Source organism: Aulonocara sp. 'chitande type north' Nkhata Bay, linkage group LG18 (genome assembly GCF_057382095.1).
Source record: "Aulonocara sp. 'chitande type north' Nkhata Bay isolate Kocher_YH1m ecotype deep benthic linkage group LG18, A_spYH_male_GT1.1, whole genome shotgun sequence".
NCBI lineage: Eukaryota > Metazoa > Chordata > Actinopteri > Cichliformes > Cichlidae > Aulonocara > Aulonocara sp. 'chitande type north' Nkhata Bay.
Window position 1 is genome coordinate 18683633 of NC_141361.1, and position 14927 is coordinate 18698559.

The following is a 14927-nucleotide window of genomic DNA, read 5'->3' on the forward strand; positions in this document are numbered from 1 at the left end:
TAATAGGAGTAATGGCTTTTCAATACATATGAAGTCTGACTGTTGACAGATATATGTAGTTGTGCTAACTATCAACAACAGGAGGGCATGAATAATACATGGTCAGGCAAAGGTTTGTTGTTTCACAAGCTGTCACTGTTGATCACAGTAAAATAACACTGCCATCAGCCAACTTGTCAAACATGGTATGGTATCTTATGTAATGTTTAGCATAGCCTGCATCTGAAACATGTTCACACTGATAATGTGACATCAGGTTCAGTCCCTAAGGCTGCAGATCCAGCATCACATGTGTAATGTTCCCTTTTTTGACTTCTTTTACCCCATATTTTCAGTGTGTTATGGGACGCATACTATAGGTCTATGTTTTTCCAAGAACTCACCCTCCTTATACAATAGTTTGTTATATCCTCACCCAGCTACCACCACAATATAGGGTTTCACCCCTCCAGCGGTGGTAAAACTTGCACTTGGAAGCAGACAGAGTCAGATAACCTCAGTGATGGTCTGTTGCTAGGCAGTAACTATGCAGCAGTCTCTCCCTGTGTTTTCTGCTGTCTCCTCACAACTGCTTTTGAGCATTTCTTTCCCTCTCTCTGTCTCTCTCTCTCTCTCTGTCTCTTTCTATCCAGTTATCTTTTGCATAAATGTGTTCCCTGCTTTATTTTTTTGCTTCTCCCTCCATATCTTTGTATGTTCTGTGGTTACATTGTACAATTATGCCTCCTTCCCCCTGTGCTTGCCTTCATCTCTCTCTCCCCCCCTCCCTCCTCTGTGGCCTGCTCCCTCTCCTTTGAAACCCCCACCCACCACTGTGTAGTTCAGCGAGTGCAAAAATGTGCAGCTGTGGTTGAGCATCTTCATCTCAGTGGACTCGATGGTCTAGACTGATTACTGGTGGTCGTTCTTTTGTAAGAGATCAACAGATTTCCTTGAGATTTTGACTGATTTGATCTTAGCCCTTTCATGGTTTGCATCTTATCTCAGCTAAGTGATTCATGTGTACAGAAGCAGTCTCTCTCACTGACTTCTATTCATTACTCACAAAATGAGCAAGACAATAGCAAGGAAACAAGTGACAAATCAAACCTGACAAAAAGCATGGATCTGACTCAAGGTGATGATGAATCTAAATTTTAAAGATGCTATTTTTCTGTTATGGCTTAAATATTTGTCATCCCATGTCTCCCTGGCTTTTCTAAAAACCGTATGCCCAGTAATGGCTGCTGCACAGATAAAGAACAAGGTTTTAGTCAAAGTTCGAAACAGAGTTAAATGATCTAGAAGTAACCTTAATAACAGCTGGTCAAGCCTTCTACTGTAGAAAGGTCCTTTATGAACACAGGATACAGGGACACATACTTTATGAAAGGAAGGCCGATAATACGGTCCAACAATTCAAAGAGACATGTTAGCTGACTCTCCCTGGGAACAAGCATGTAATACAACTGATAAGTGACAGAAGCCATCATGCAAATTACACCCGTGTTTTCCTGCTTCTGTTAAAGCGTGTTAAAATGCAGATATTTTTGACATTCAGCAGGTTTTTTTTTTTTTTTAATTCACATGCAAAATAAATGGGCAAAATAGGAATTCCACAGTGTGTGAGCTGTTTTTTCTTCTTCTTTACATTAAATCTACAGATACATTATGAATGTTTTTATATGCTCCTATAAATTTGTTGCCTTGTGTGTACTTGCACTGAGTCTTTAGAAAAATGCTCTATAAATAAAGATAATTTGTTATATTGAAATGATCCAAGTGGTTGTTGTGTAACTCTGTCTGCAGTGGTTACTTCCTCATGTTGAGTGCTGCTCTATTACCAACCTTTAAAAATGATCCCTGTTTCATTTTTAGGCTGACTTTGTCCAAATGAAGGCAATGGTTAAAGTAAAAATATGAGCAGACAGCAGGGTGAGCTTATTTATTAGTCAGTCCATTTCCTGACTAGTAAGTTATATTCTTTTTGTAAATTCCATTTTTTAATTTTTTAATTTTATTTTTTAACTAACATTCATATTCTAGACTGGTTTGGTCACTTTTATAAAGGTTGCATAAAACAGCCTGGTATATTAAAAGCATTGAGCAAAGTATGTAACCCCGCTTTTTGTAATTTGTAGCATTCTCTTTTCCAAAACTTTTAATTACCGTTAAAGTTAATGAAGGCTTTGAAATAAAGCACATTAATGATGCCAAGCAATCTAAATGAAGCCACAGACAGTTTAAATGCCTTTAACACACGTAAGACATTGCTGCTTTGTCTGTAGCGTGTGATTTGGGGAATGCTGATGTTCGTGTTTTATAACACTGGTCATCTGTCTGTGGTCGCCTACATACGTCAGTTCTGCTCAGTCACCAGTCTTCCAGCTCTGCTGATACATGTCGTCATAGTGTGTTTTACTGTAGATTGAAATGCGAGTTTTATTTTGGTAGTCTCTCCAGCTTCCAGTTTCTGTTTTTTATAGTCTTTGCTGTCTTGTGGTTGCGCAAAAGAAACTTGTTTTCTCCTCTGCGTTTTTCTGTGTCTGACATCGATACTGAAACCATGCATGAGTGGCATGTGTGAGTCATGTGACTGCTTGGTGGCTCTGTGTAATTCCTGGGGCATTCCATTTTGAGCACGTCACTATGGTAGAGTTTACGATAGGTTATGACCCTTCAGAAACAACCCAAATACAAAAGTAAAAGAAACAAAAAGCCTTTTGCTAATTTCAATTTGTACTTGAGCGTATGGTAGACTTACTACATACATAGACTTGCCTGAGCCAACCTTTATGTAAATTTGAAAAAAGCCCCTCCCCCCATCCAAACTACTACTGCTACAGCAGATGATCTTAAAGTAATGTCCTTCAGAGATCTAAAAAATAAAAACTGCTAAGACCTGACACAGGACCTGGGAGATACATCTAATCCTTCAGCTGGGCCATATACTCTTCACTAATGCTTTATTATAAATGGTCTCAGTGGCTATCAAGAAGCCATTCTTAAAGAAGCAAAACTGGGGGGAAAAGGCTGTGATATGCCAAATTACACAAGAAGTGGGGCTGTATTTCAGCCAGTGGTGTTGGGGATCTTGTCAAAACTTGTACAGAAAAGCGTACAATGTAACACTTCCACTCATGGATTGACCTCCCCAGAACCTCAACATTATTGAAGCGGTTGCAAATTATCATCACAGAAAAGGAAACAAAAGGCAGCCCACGTCCATTTGAATGTACTTCAAGCAGCCTGGGGACTCCTGAAGACTGCTTAAAAGAATTTACAAGAAAGCATGCCTAAGGTAACTGGAAACTCCTTTTAACCCTACAACCTAACCTTCCATGTGACCTGACATGCAGCTCCTGAAAAGTATAACTACACGTCGGGATGACACAGCCCACAATGACTGAATGGCTTGGAAGGTTAAGGTGAAAGGTTAAAAGGGGTTTCTGGTTACAACACAAGTTACACACACAAAAAAAAAAAAAAAATCTACATTGTATCTCTAAATCACACTTAAGAGAGTTCAGGCTTTTGAATAAACGCTGTTAAAGAATAAAGATGGGCAGACTAAATAATAACTTTTCATAGATTATACAAATTCAGTTTTTGCCTTTATATACCGCATTTCCACATATGCTTACACACACATTAGTACATTTTTTGTAAACGTGCCAACTTTTACCCCTTCCTCAGATGCATAATCATTACAATGCCAGTGATAGTCAAAGCTGTAAGTTCAAATCTAAAACGTGCGTGTTGAGTCTGCTTGTCACAACCTCTTGCTGGAGAGAAAAAAACAGGGTGTACCTACATGCAGAGACAAGTCTACACCACATCGTTGTCATATTCTAGGAATCACTTTTTTTTCTCTTTTTTTTTTTTTGCAGGGATTCAGTCACAAAGTAAAAGTAGAGTTACTGTATTATAGGTCACCATCTTGACAGCCTACATAGAAACAAAAATAAATGATGTAATAAGAAAGTGTTTGCTTATGTGGAGTTAACCTTGATTATCGACTTAAGTAAGGTTCTCCAACTAATAAAGGAAAACGCCTAATGTGTAATTCATCATATATATATTGCATTGCTTTTGAACCAGGCAGAATGTAATTGAAGAATTTGTGCTTAAATAAGTAATCATAAGTGAACTATAGCGAAATATCATGTTTGGCAAGATGCTCTGTTTTGGAGCATTGGTGTCTTGTCGGGATTAAATAACAGAAAAAAAATATGTTGATATTGTGTCAGTGTTGCTATAGACTAAATACCAAGAAGCTCTTCTGTTGCAGGGTATATCCTTCTTACATATCAAAGCGTTATGAGTGATGATATTTGTCAATGAATTAGACAAACTTAGAGGTGAATGTTAATCAAGAGATAAAAATGCAGCATACTCAAAAAATAATATTGATCTTTGTCCTCTACATTATCTACACAGCATCATTTTCTTGAAACTAATACCTGTTTATTTGTCTCTACAGTGGAGTCTGATTGGTGAGTCAGCATGGAAAGTCCATATTGCAAAGTTTTCTCTGTTGGTTGGATCCATCTTTGGATATCTGGTGTTTGGAATATTAGCAGACTGGTAAGACTTTCACACCATCCTTAATTGAAAGATCATGCAAACCTTAAAGGTGTTTTATGCTTATTACAAGTGTCATTTTTGCTCTTACCTTATTCTGTAGGTTTGGCCGCCACCCAGTGCTGATCATATCAGTACTGTTCATGTTGGTGTTTGGTTTTACTGTGGCCTTTTCTAGGAACGCCCCCATGTTCAGCACATTGCGTTTCTTTGAGGGCTTCTGCCTGGCAGGAATCACCCTTTCTCTCTACGTCCTTAGTAAGTAATTCAGTTACTCCCTACTAAAAGTCCCTTGGGTTCCTTTGTCAAACACCTTATATCCTCAGGTAGTTGCTAAGGTTGTTTGTTCATTACATGAAAGAAAACAATGGAAGGTTTCCTAGAAAAACACAATAACAGTTTTGTTACATGAAACGGCAGCTTTTCAATTCAATTCGGGTTTTATTTATATAGCGCAAAATCGCCACAGAAGTCACCCCAAGCTTTACAGTGTCAAGTAAAGACCCTACAATAATACAGAGAGAGCAGAGAAACCCCAACAATCAGATGACCCCCTATCAGCAAGCGCTTTGGCGACAGTGGGAAGGAGAAACTCTTTTAGTGGAAAGAAATCTCAGGAGAGAAATTTCTCCCTGCAGAAACAGGGTTAGGGAGATGCACTCAGCTGCCTGCCAGTTGGAGGTGAAGGAACAAAGACAGGACAAAAGGCACGCTGTGAAAGAGAGCCAGACATTAATAATAATCTATGATTAAATGTAGACTGATATATAAACACATTGTTAGAAAATCTTACCTGTAGGTAGCTTGTTAGTTGGCTAACTTACACTCTGTTGTGTTATTTGAAAATTTCAACCTCCAAGTTGCTCTTTTTCACAAGTCCAACTTCATACAGCTGTTTAAATATTCATATGATGGTTATACACAGTCATAAAGAACTAAGTACACGTCATGAATCAGTATCTTGTACGGCCACCTTTAGGAGCAATAACTTGAAGTAATGGATTTCTGCTTGACTTAATCAGTCCCTCACTTGCTTGTGGAGGAATTTTGGCTCACTGTATTGCTTCATTTCTTTGAGGTTTGTAGGCATTCAATTATGCACAGCTCTCCTGACGTTCTGCCACAACATTTCTTGCAGGATGAGGCCTGGACTTGAGTGGGCCATTGATTGCAACACCTTAATTCTTTTTTTTTTTTTTTTTTTTTTGTAGAAAATCTGCAGATTTTAGGCTGTGCTTGGGACCTTAGGCCCTCATTCACTAAAAGTACTTACACAAAAATCTGTGCACAATTTGCATGTACAAAAGTGTCACACATAAATCTGTGATTTACCAAAATTTTCTTACCCGAGTTTATTTGTTAGTACTAGTAGTAGGTAAATTAGAATAAATTCAGGTTGAATACTATTACTACTACTGCTACTATTGTTACTAATATTAATGCTACTAATACTAATAATATGATTGCTAGTTTTTGGTCATTATTTATAATTTTCACAAACACCATAAGCCACAAAATACTTGGACTCCACCATTTAAAAAAACAGGCTTTAATCCTTTGGTTTAAATATATTACATTATTCTCCTATATCATCTTATCAACAGTGACTTCTACCATTGTTGGATGTCATCAGTTAGTCTAATTTTTTGACTAAGTGACTGCTGATTTATTTATTTATTTTCTTATTTGATGCCCCCACTTAGGCCAAATTGAATGTCTTAGGCCAAAAGTCATTTCAAAGACCAATATTTAAGCCTGAGGCTCAATTTTTTTTTTTCCATGGGAGTGATGACTCTCTGGAACGCTGTGCCTTTTCTGCCTTCCTAAACACCTTCCTTATAGAGAAATTTGAGTGTGGCAGTTGGTATGCAGATTGCACCAGGCTGTTGGTCTGGAATGATTCTGATTTACTACCATACACATAAGAAAGAAAATAGGTTGGTGCGCATGCTTCATAAATCTGACAGTAATTTATTTTGTACGCACGTATTTTTGGCTAAGGGTAAGAATGTTTCCACACACATACTAGTAAATGAGGAGCGTTGTCCTGTTCACTTTTGGTCAAGGTTTAGATGTCAGGCATTTGACTCTAGATTACTTTGGTAAACAGAAGAGTTCATGGTCAGCCTAATGACTGCAGGGTGCACATGTCCTGTGGCTGCAAAGAAAATGCCAATTCATCACCCCTCCACCTCCGTGCTTGACAGTCAGTATGAGGTCTTGAGGTCTGATATCTTTTGTTTGCTTTTCACCAAACATGGCACTGTGCGTCATGGCCAAACACTGGCGTCTTTAGTCTCATCTGTCCAAAGGACATTATTCCAGACATTTTATGGTTTGTTCAGATGCAACTTTAAAAACTAGGCTGAGCCTAACCTATACTGATTCACTCTTTTTCTCAGTGTTCTACAGATTCTAAATCTGTATAATCTGGTATGTAGCTCAGGTTCTACAGACCTTTTGCAGGTTTCTGAGCAGTGCACAGTCTTCGGGTACATTTCCAGGAAAGACTGTGGTTGTGTTAACACTTATCTGAATACCCCATACCAGCGAACTGCCCAAACCTCTGCTTTCATTGAAGTGGTCACACTTATTAATGATGAGTTAATCAAGTGGGCTTGATTAGCAGCATCTGGCTGCTTGCTGCGTACCCTCTTAATTCCTATGGAAGCAGTAAGGGTGTACTTGATTTTTCACATGACTGTGTAGTCCTTTCTGGAGTACTTTCTTTTTCATGCGACTGTAGCTAAGTAATGTTAATGGAAATAGGTTTAAGCTAACAGCTTTCTGAAAGAGCTCATAATTTTATAAGAATGTTGCCTTGAAAAGAGTCTGCTGATTAAAAGCGCTTTTTGGCTGGACTGTAATTAAACTTCTGTAAATCATGTTAAGGGCACGACCCAGTGCCATCACCATACTTAATTAAATGTGCTACAAAGATAATTTGTTTACAGTGTGTACCTGGATTTGAACTTTTACTAGGTGCCAAATTACTTAACTGCTCATGCAAATGCTTACTGCATATGAAAACCAGTGTATTCATAGTACTTGTTTTTGTTTTTTAATAATGATAAAGTAAAAACATTAATGTAAAAAAGCAGTAGATCACTCAACAGTTATTCACAGTGTCCAATGCAAGAACTGCTTGTTAACAAATCAAAATCTTCCCTTTCACTCCTCTGTTCATTCCTAAATAACATATTGGTTACTTGTTGGTCTTGGTGGTTTAGTTAAACTGGTTTGTTTTCGGTTTGGCTGCTTGCAGAGGAAGTAAGAGCCAGTTTGTTTACACATCATGATCAGAGTTCCTTGTTGATACTGTGCGAATCAGGTGTATTAAGTCTATATACGTCATACAAATACGTGTTTGCTTCGGTGTCTCTGTCTATCTGTTCCCTCTTTGCGACACTGTCACTGTTTTTACTAACAAGCTTACATGCTTGTCCCCCACCCCCCCCCCCCCCCCCCCCACCCCCAAAAAATAAATAAATAAAAAATTATTCCCTGAAAAGCCTTCGGTTAATCCAAATTGCAAGAGGTACTGACAGGGACCCGAAAGAGAGAGCACATTTCTCCTGTTTTGGCTTCCCTTCATTGGCTTCCTGTTAAATCCAGAATTGAATTCAAAATCCTGCTCCTCACATACAAGGTCTTAAATAATCAGGCCCCATCTTATCTTAATGACCTTGTAGTACCATATCACCCTATTAGAGCACTTCGCTCTCGCACTGCAGGCCTACTTGTTGTTCCTAGAGTATTTAAAAGTAGAATGGGTGTCAGAGCCTTCAGTTTTCAGGCCCCTCTTCTGTGGAACCAGCTTCCAGTTTGGATTCGGGAGACAAACACTATCTCTACTTTTAAGATTAGTCTTAAAACTTTCCTATGTGATAAAGCATATAGTTAGGGCTGGACCAGGTGACCCTGAATCTCCCTTAGTTATGCTGCAATAGACGTAGGCTGCCGGGGGATTCCCCTGATGCGTTGAGTTTTTCCTTTCTAGTCACCTTTCTCACTTACTATGTGTTAATAGACCTCTCTGCATTGAATCATATCTGTTATAAATCTTTCTCTCTTCCACATTATGTCTTTATCCTGTTTTCCTTCTCTCATCCCAATTGGTCGCAGCAGATTTGCCGGTGGTTTCTTCCTGTTTAAAAGGAAGTTTTTCCTTCCCACTGTCTCCAAAGTGCTTGCTCATAGGGGGTCATATGATTGTTGGGTTTTTCTCTGTATCTATTATTGTACGATCTACTGTACAATATAAAGCACCTTGAGGCAACTGTTGTTGTGATTTGGCGCTATATAAATAAAATTGAATTGAATTGAAGGTATTCCACTTTAATACTTGCCTGTAGCCGAGGATAGTGATCAGCTGAAAGAAGAGTAATTATGTTGCACTAACCTATTAACATCTATTAAACTGAATGCCTATGCGGGCATAAATTCTCATTACTTACAAACTACCAACCTGCTTAGCTCTAAATTGAACTTTTCATTTTCATTTACGTGAACCACCATTTTTTTCCTCCTTTAATCTTTGTTACTTCTAATCAATAATCTAATAAGGACAAAAGTGGTTGTCTTCACTACACTTTCCCATCACTGCAGGAAGAGTCTGTAGACACTGTAATATTTCTGGAGATAAATCATCTCTCTTAATGTGACCTTCAATCTGAACGGTAAAGTAATAGTTTGTGAATATGTTGTGCTGTGCTGCGTCCTAGTAATTGGCGATGCAGTTGATGAACGTTCTCGGCTCAGCGGTGGATCCTTAAGAGCCTCTTTGGCTACAGTAATTGACCAGTGCAGAGGCAAGGGAAAAAGGACAAATGAGAGAGAGGGAGCAAGGACGAGATGATGAAGGACGGGGCCCTCAGCATCCTTGTCATTCTAATTTAATCCACGCTGCGTACCTTGAAAAGCTTTACAGCACACCCAGAATGGTGGGACTGTTTTTGTCTGCTCCCAGTACAAAGGGGTGAGATGGAAAGAGGCAAAGGGGTAGACTTGAACCCATCAAATTTAAATTAACCTGACATTTAGTCATCGTTTTCAACAAGTTTGTGGTTTAATCATCCTCAGTAGAGTGGTTGGAGAGTTTTGGAGTCATCATATTTATTTTTTTTATGTTTTTTCCTCCCCTCTCGCTCTCTTTTTTACATTCTTTTTTTTTTTTGTTATATTTGTCATCATTAAACAGACTGCAAAACGGAGAGTCAAACAAAACAAGAAGAGTAATTATTGAATAGTTGAGCTAGTCATTTGTAAATAAAATGGGATCATCTCAAAAGCTTCATTGCAACATTCCAGAACCATTTTAATGAATCATCTCTAGTCAGAGACCAAGATAACATTTGTTCCCCTGGTTCCAGTGAACACACAAGTGCATAAAAATTAGTTATACACTTCCTCGTTGAAGTAGCTATTCTGATCAAGAGAGGAAATTTTAGTTTTTTGCAGAGGCGCTATAAGACGTAGCGCACATTCTACATAACCTACAGCATAAAATATGCACACAGATTACTGTTAGATGTTTTCCACTTTAATCGCATTCAATACTTTTTCGTATTTGATCTAATATAACTTAACTTTGGCTTAACTTTATTGCAATCTAAATGGTAGTAAAGTGAATAAAGTTGTCATAAACATGCTGTAATTTGATGTGTTCCTTCTCCTTTCTGGGAGGTCTAGTGTTTGCCAATAATATATCAAACATTATATTTAGAGTCTTTATAGCTTGATAGAAAACTAACCCTAGAGGTAGTTGGGTTCATCATAAATCCCCAGGGCCAGGACTGGAGGTGGATAACGCAATCATTGATGTTGATCCATTTGCATTAACTGTAAACAGAGAATCTTCTCAGTTAACTTGCTTCAGTCTGTCATTAGAATAAAGATTACTAGTTCCTCATTTACATATAAAAATGAGGCAGTTAAACCCAAACAGCAGTCTTACAGTATTATATAATAATCCTTCCATGATGGTGCAGGGTTTCCCATTTCATTCCATACTTATTAAAAACACATTCCTTAGCAAAAAAACAACAAATCAGTTTCAGTAGGATTTGTATCTTTCTAACATCGTTATGATTATCCTTTTATACTACAGATCTTTGTAGTCCTGCTGCACTGTAAGATGTAATACACTCAGGTTGCGCAGGGATTAGCTGGACAGCTGTATGTTTGATCTTTGTGCAGGTTTTGTGTTGCCATACTGCCGCCCTTATTTCTAATAATGTTCGGCCCCTGTCACGTGATATTTTCCCTGCAGCCACTCTGTATTGACAAAACTGCTCTACAGCTGCTCGAAGAGTAGGAACACGGTCATGCAGTAACATGTTGTTAGAGAGAATGGATCATTTTATTTTGTGGAAAACATGCATTGCCTTCGCAAGTGTGTCACATATTTAAAAGTTTAGGAAACATTGTAGTCTTGACACTCAGTCATATCACATGCAGCATTGTAAACCACATGACCTTCGTTTGTGGCTTGCTTTGTTTTATCCTGCTTTCAACAGGAAGCCAGAGTCAAATCCCAAGTTCAGCTGTGTTTGCACTGGAGACATTACACTAATCCCCCATTTCTCATCCATCCATGTGCTAGTTTCATTATATGCACCATGGAGAGTGAGAAACATCATGTGCAATAATTTTGATCTAGAAAATCTTATGATGATTGCAATCTTCCTGTTTAATTTGACTGAAAGTTTTAATCATCTTTATTTAGCTAGTATATGCTAATGGAGTTAATAGAATACAGCTCCTTCCCACCCACCCGTGTATATTATTTCCTTGTGCCTTTGAGGCATCATTCAGGAAATCCATTAGTCTTTGACTGTTGTAAGACTGTGGAGCGACTGATACATATCTTCTCTGTTGTGCTAGGGTTCCCAGTCAAACTCCGTCTCACTGCATGGTCCAACATAGCAGATGCAGAGTGACAGCTATATGACTCTTACAAAAGAGACACAATAAATTTAAAAGGAGCATTTTCTGGTTGTGTGGAATAAGGCAGGTTGTGGGAAAGGTTGATTAGGCTAAAATAAAATAAACCGATCAAGAAGATTGAGAGATTTGTGGAAGTTGCACAGCTGCTAGAGTAGCATTTTTCACATCTGAAGAATGCTTGACTAAGAGATAGTGTGATGCAATTACAGCAACGCCACAAGTGAAGTGTTTTGTATATTAACATTAGCCTCTTTCATATATCAACCAAGTTGATGCATCTCTCTACTTCACTGATTCGAAGTATAACGAGCACAAAAGAAAGGCCAATGGCTATAGAAAGTCATCTGATGCAGCGCTGCTATTTATACCCCACTGCTCCATCAGTGTAAGCTAGTCTTTTTAGCATCACGCCACAGGCCTCATTGTGCTTATAGCTTTGTGGTGCTGCGCACTAATGCATTTTTTACAGTAAACATCAAACCCCTCCCTTACCCCTGCCACACAGTTTCCAACCCCCGCCCCCCCACTTACAAACAGGCTTCAGCTAGCTGAGTCATGGTAGCAGACTGCACAGGCTGCTGGGGAATTTTGTGATCAGGTTGAGAGCACAGTGATTCTGATCTAGGGCAGTAGTCCACAGCCCTTATGACTGTGTGAAACATTTATGAGTTAAAGTAGTTTCTCTCTGTTACAAAACACTGCCAGATTAAATGTTTTTGTATGTATAACTGTGCACACTAGCTCAATGTTTTTCATCTTACTGTTATGAAAGAAGGACTAGTTTGCATCAAGCTTACCTTATGAAGAAGAATGCTTGCTCACTTTCTGAATTATTTGCATGTCTAATCATGTCATGGGTGTGTGTATAAGAGCCTAGATGCCTTAATAGAGAGAGAAATGAAAAGCGACGGAGAAAAAAAATGACAGACGTTTATCTGTTTTCCACGTAGAGCCCATCTGAATGTTGTAGTCTTCATGACTCGTGTGGTTTGGGGGATAATGGAGAACTCACAGTTGTTAGCTGGCGCAGCTAACTAGTTTTTAGCGCATTGTTTGTTAGCTTGATTTGCTAGTCCACCTTTTTGTATATTTACAGATTTGCAAACTAAAAACCAGCACAAAGTGTCTCTAAGGGTTTGAGCCAACATATGCTGCCAGAATAAGTCTACAAATGCATTACAGCATTGAGTCTCTATCAGAAGAGTGGAAAACCATTGCTCCAGAAAAAGATATCCCCTCATTTTGATGGCGAGTACTGTTAAACACATCAATCCTGAAATCACTGTTCACTCATGTTCACTTCAGCTGGGATCTGGCACCTCCAAAGTCTAGTGTATGAAAATGGTTGCTACCATTTAAAAAATAAATTACTGGTTACAGCCTCACCAGATGAAAAAAACAACACACACACTTTGCTTGGTTACGTAGTATATCTTATGTTAAAGTGGGACTTTGACAGAAAAAATTATTATTAAGTTCTGCACTGAAAGTTTTTTTTTTCTTTCATATTTGCTCTTAGATAAAATGCACACTACACACTGTGTTGTCCCAAAAAGACTTGGCTTTTGTTTAGCTATAAATTTCAGCAGCAGTGGTTACTTTGGGGAAAAGGGGCATTGTTTTTATTTGCATCAGTGTGGAAATATTGCTGCTGACATGCCGAGAGACTCGCTGTGTGGATATTGTTTTTACTGTCACACCTTTGGTATATGCACTGGGCTTATATGTGTAGCTGGTAAGTACACAGGTGCAACTGGAAATTATCTAGATGGACAGAAAGGGGAAGTACAAACTGCATGATATGAACTGTATCATAGCACTCTTCAGCACATTTTTTTAAAAGTCATACGGTGTGGAAAAAATTCAGAAATAGGGTGTCAGAGGAATTTTCTTTTTTAAATGCCCAGAGCAAAAAAATTGGTTGATATTTTTACAACATGCCATTGTGAGATTTGATGTTGCACAGTGTCCCTTTAGTTCTCTGCTGGGATTTTTTTCCTTCTTTCAACAGAGTGGCAATGCTCTTCTGGTCAGGCTGGATGATCGGTCTTTTACACTTCCTGCTGCAGTGCTCTGCTGCCTTTTGTCAGTTTAGCCAGGCCAGGCTAACCCTTTTCTCATCTCTCTCCTCTGTTAGCTGATATAAGGTGCTTCCTGTCAGTGGCACCCTCCACTTACAGCAAACATTTATCTCTTTCACTCATAAAGATACTCAAGGCACAAAAAAAACAAAAACAAACAGGTCTCTGCAAATTCATTTATCCTCAGTGATTTCCTTTGTGTCTGGGGCGAATTCCTGCTTTGACAGACGGCGTTCTTTGTTGGTCTGCTTATTCTCCTTACTGTTCATGTAATTATTGCTCAGTGTGGGCAAGATCTGGACTATTAAAAACAGAATTTTTTCGTTAAGCACCAAGTAGCTATGTTCCCTAAAATCACAGCTAGGTCTGCCTCACACCACTGCTAATATAGTTTACCAACATTTGGCAGACCATGCTAATTCAACTGTCTTTTCATTCTGTATGCTTAGAATGAATTAAAGAAACTGAACGGTGAAATACCCTAAAGAGGCAGTCCGGGTATTGAGTGGAAATTCTTTCACTCAAAAAACAAACAAAAAACAATTGTTGCTGATGAAACACTGACCACAGTCTTCCTCATGATCCACTTTAGCTGTCTGCTGATAAATGAGTGGAGGGTTAAACTCTGAGCAGGGTTAAAGTTCCCTTTTGTGCTAAGATTACATTTTTGGTGGCTCAGCAAATGCACTTTGCTAAAACGTTAGGCTGCATTTATTTTTAAGTTTTAAAGCAGTAGTACTGACCTAAGGGTCATGTTCTAATTGGCCCGGAGTGGAAATAATTTTAAACCTTTGTTGCATGACATAACCTCAAACTATCTCAAACCACAAATTCCTGAGTGAAGTCCAGTAACTGGTAAAATCTTTACTGGCAACCTTTGCACTTACTTTTGATGAGTGGAAGAAAAAAAAAAATCAATGCAGTTTCAGTTCTTCTTTGGTTAGGCTGAAGCAAATCTAGGACTGTGACAAATGTAAGCTCAGTCACTCACAAACAGTGTCTTCTGAACAGCCAGGAGGTTGTTTTGTGTTGATCTTTCTTTAATGGAGTGGTTTTGGAATATGCTGTGCGCCAACACAGCACACTAACACAAGAATATACTCTCCAGGTGGGGATTTACTGTCCTGATTACTGAGAATTTGAGGACATGAATCAAAGGAAAGGGCTTGTGGATAGCTGGAATTGTTTGACATTCTGCTCGGCTCCTGAGACTAATCAATAAGCATGACCTTATTCTTAGTCAATAGCCCCTATTTGGAGCTTGAAAAAAGGGAGAGAGGAGACATCAACATTTTTGTGTGTATAAAAATACACAGCAGGCAGAAAAAATAAAGT

At 38.6% G+C, this 14927-nt stretch overlaps 1 protein-coding gene across 1 annotated transcript in view; it reads left to right on the forward strand.

The window, feature by feature from the left end:
- LOC147308373 (solute carrier family 22 member 23-like) overlaps positions 1–14927 on the forward strand; it is a 38235-nt gene that overhangs the window by 4412 nt on the left and 18896 nt on the right. The window contains exons 2-3 of the mRNA XM_086273543.1: positions 4463–4566; positions 4667–4821. Coding sequence (XP_086129669.1) covers positions 4463–4566; positions 4667–4821 — 259 coding nt within the window. The remainder of the gene's footprint in view (positions 1–4462; positions 4567–4666; positions 4822–14927) is intronic.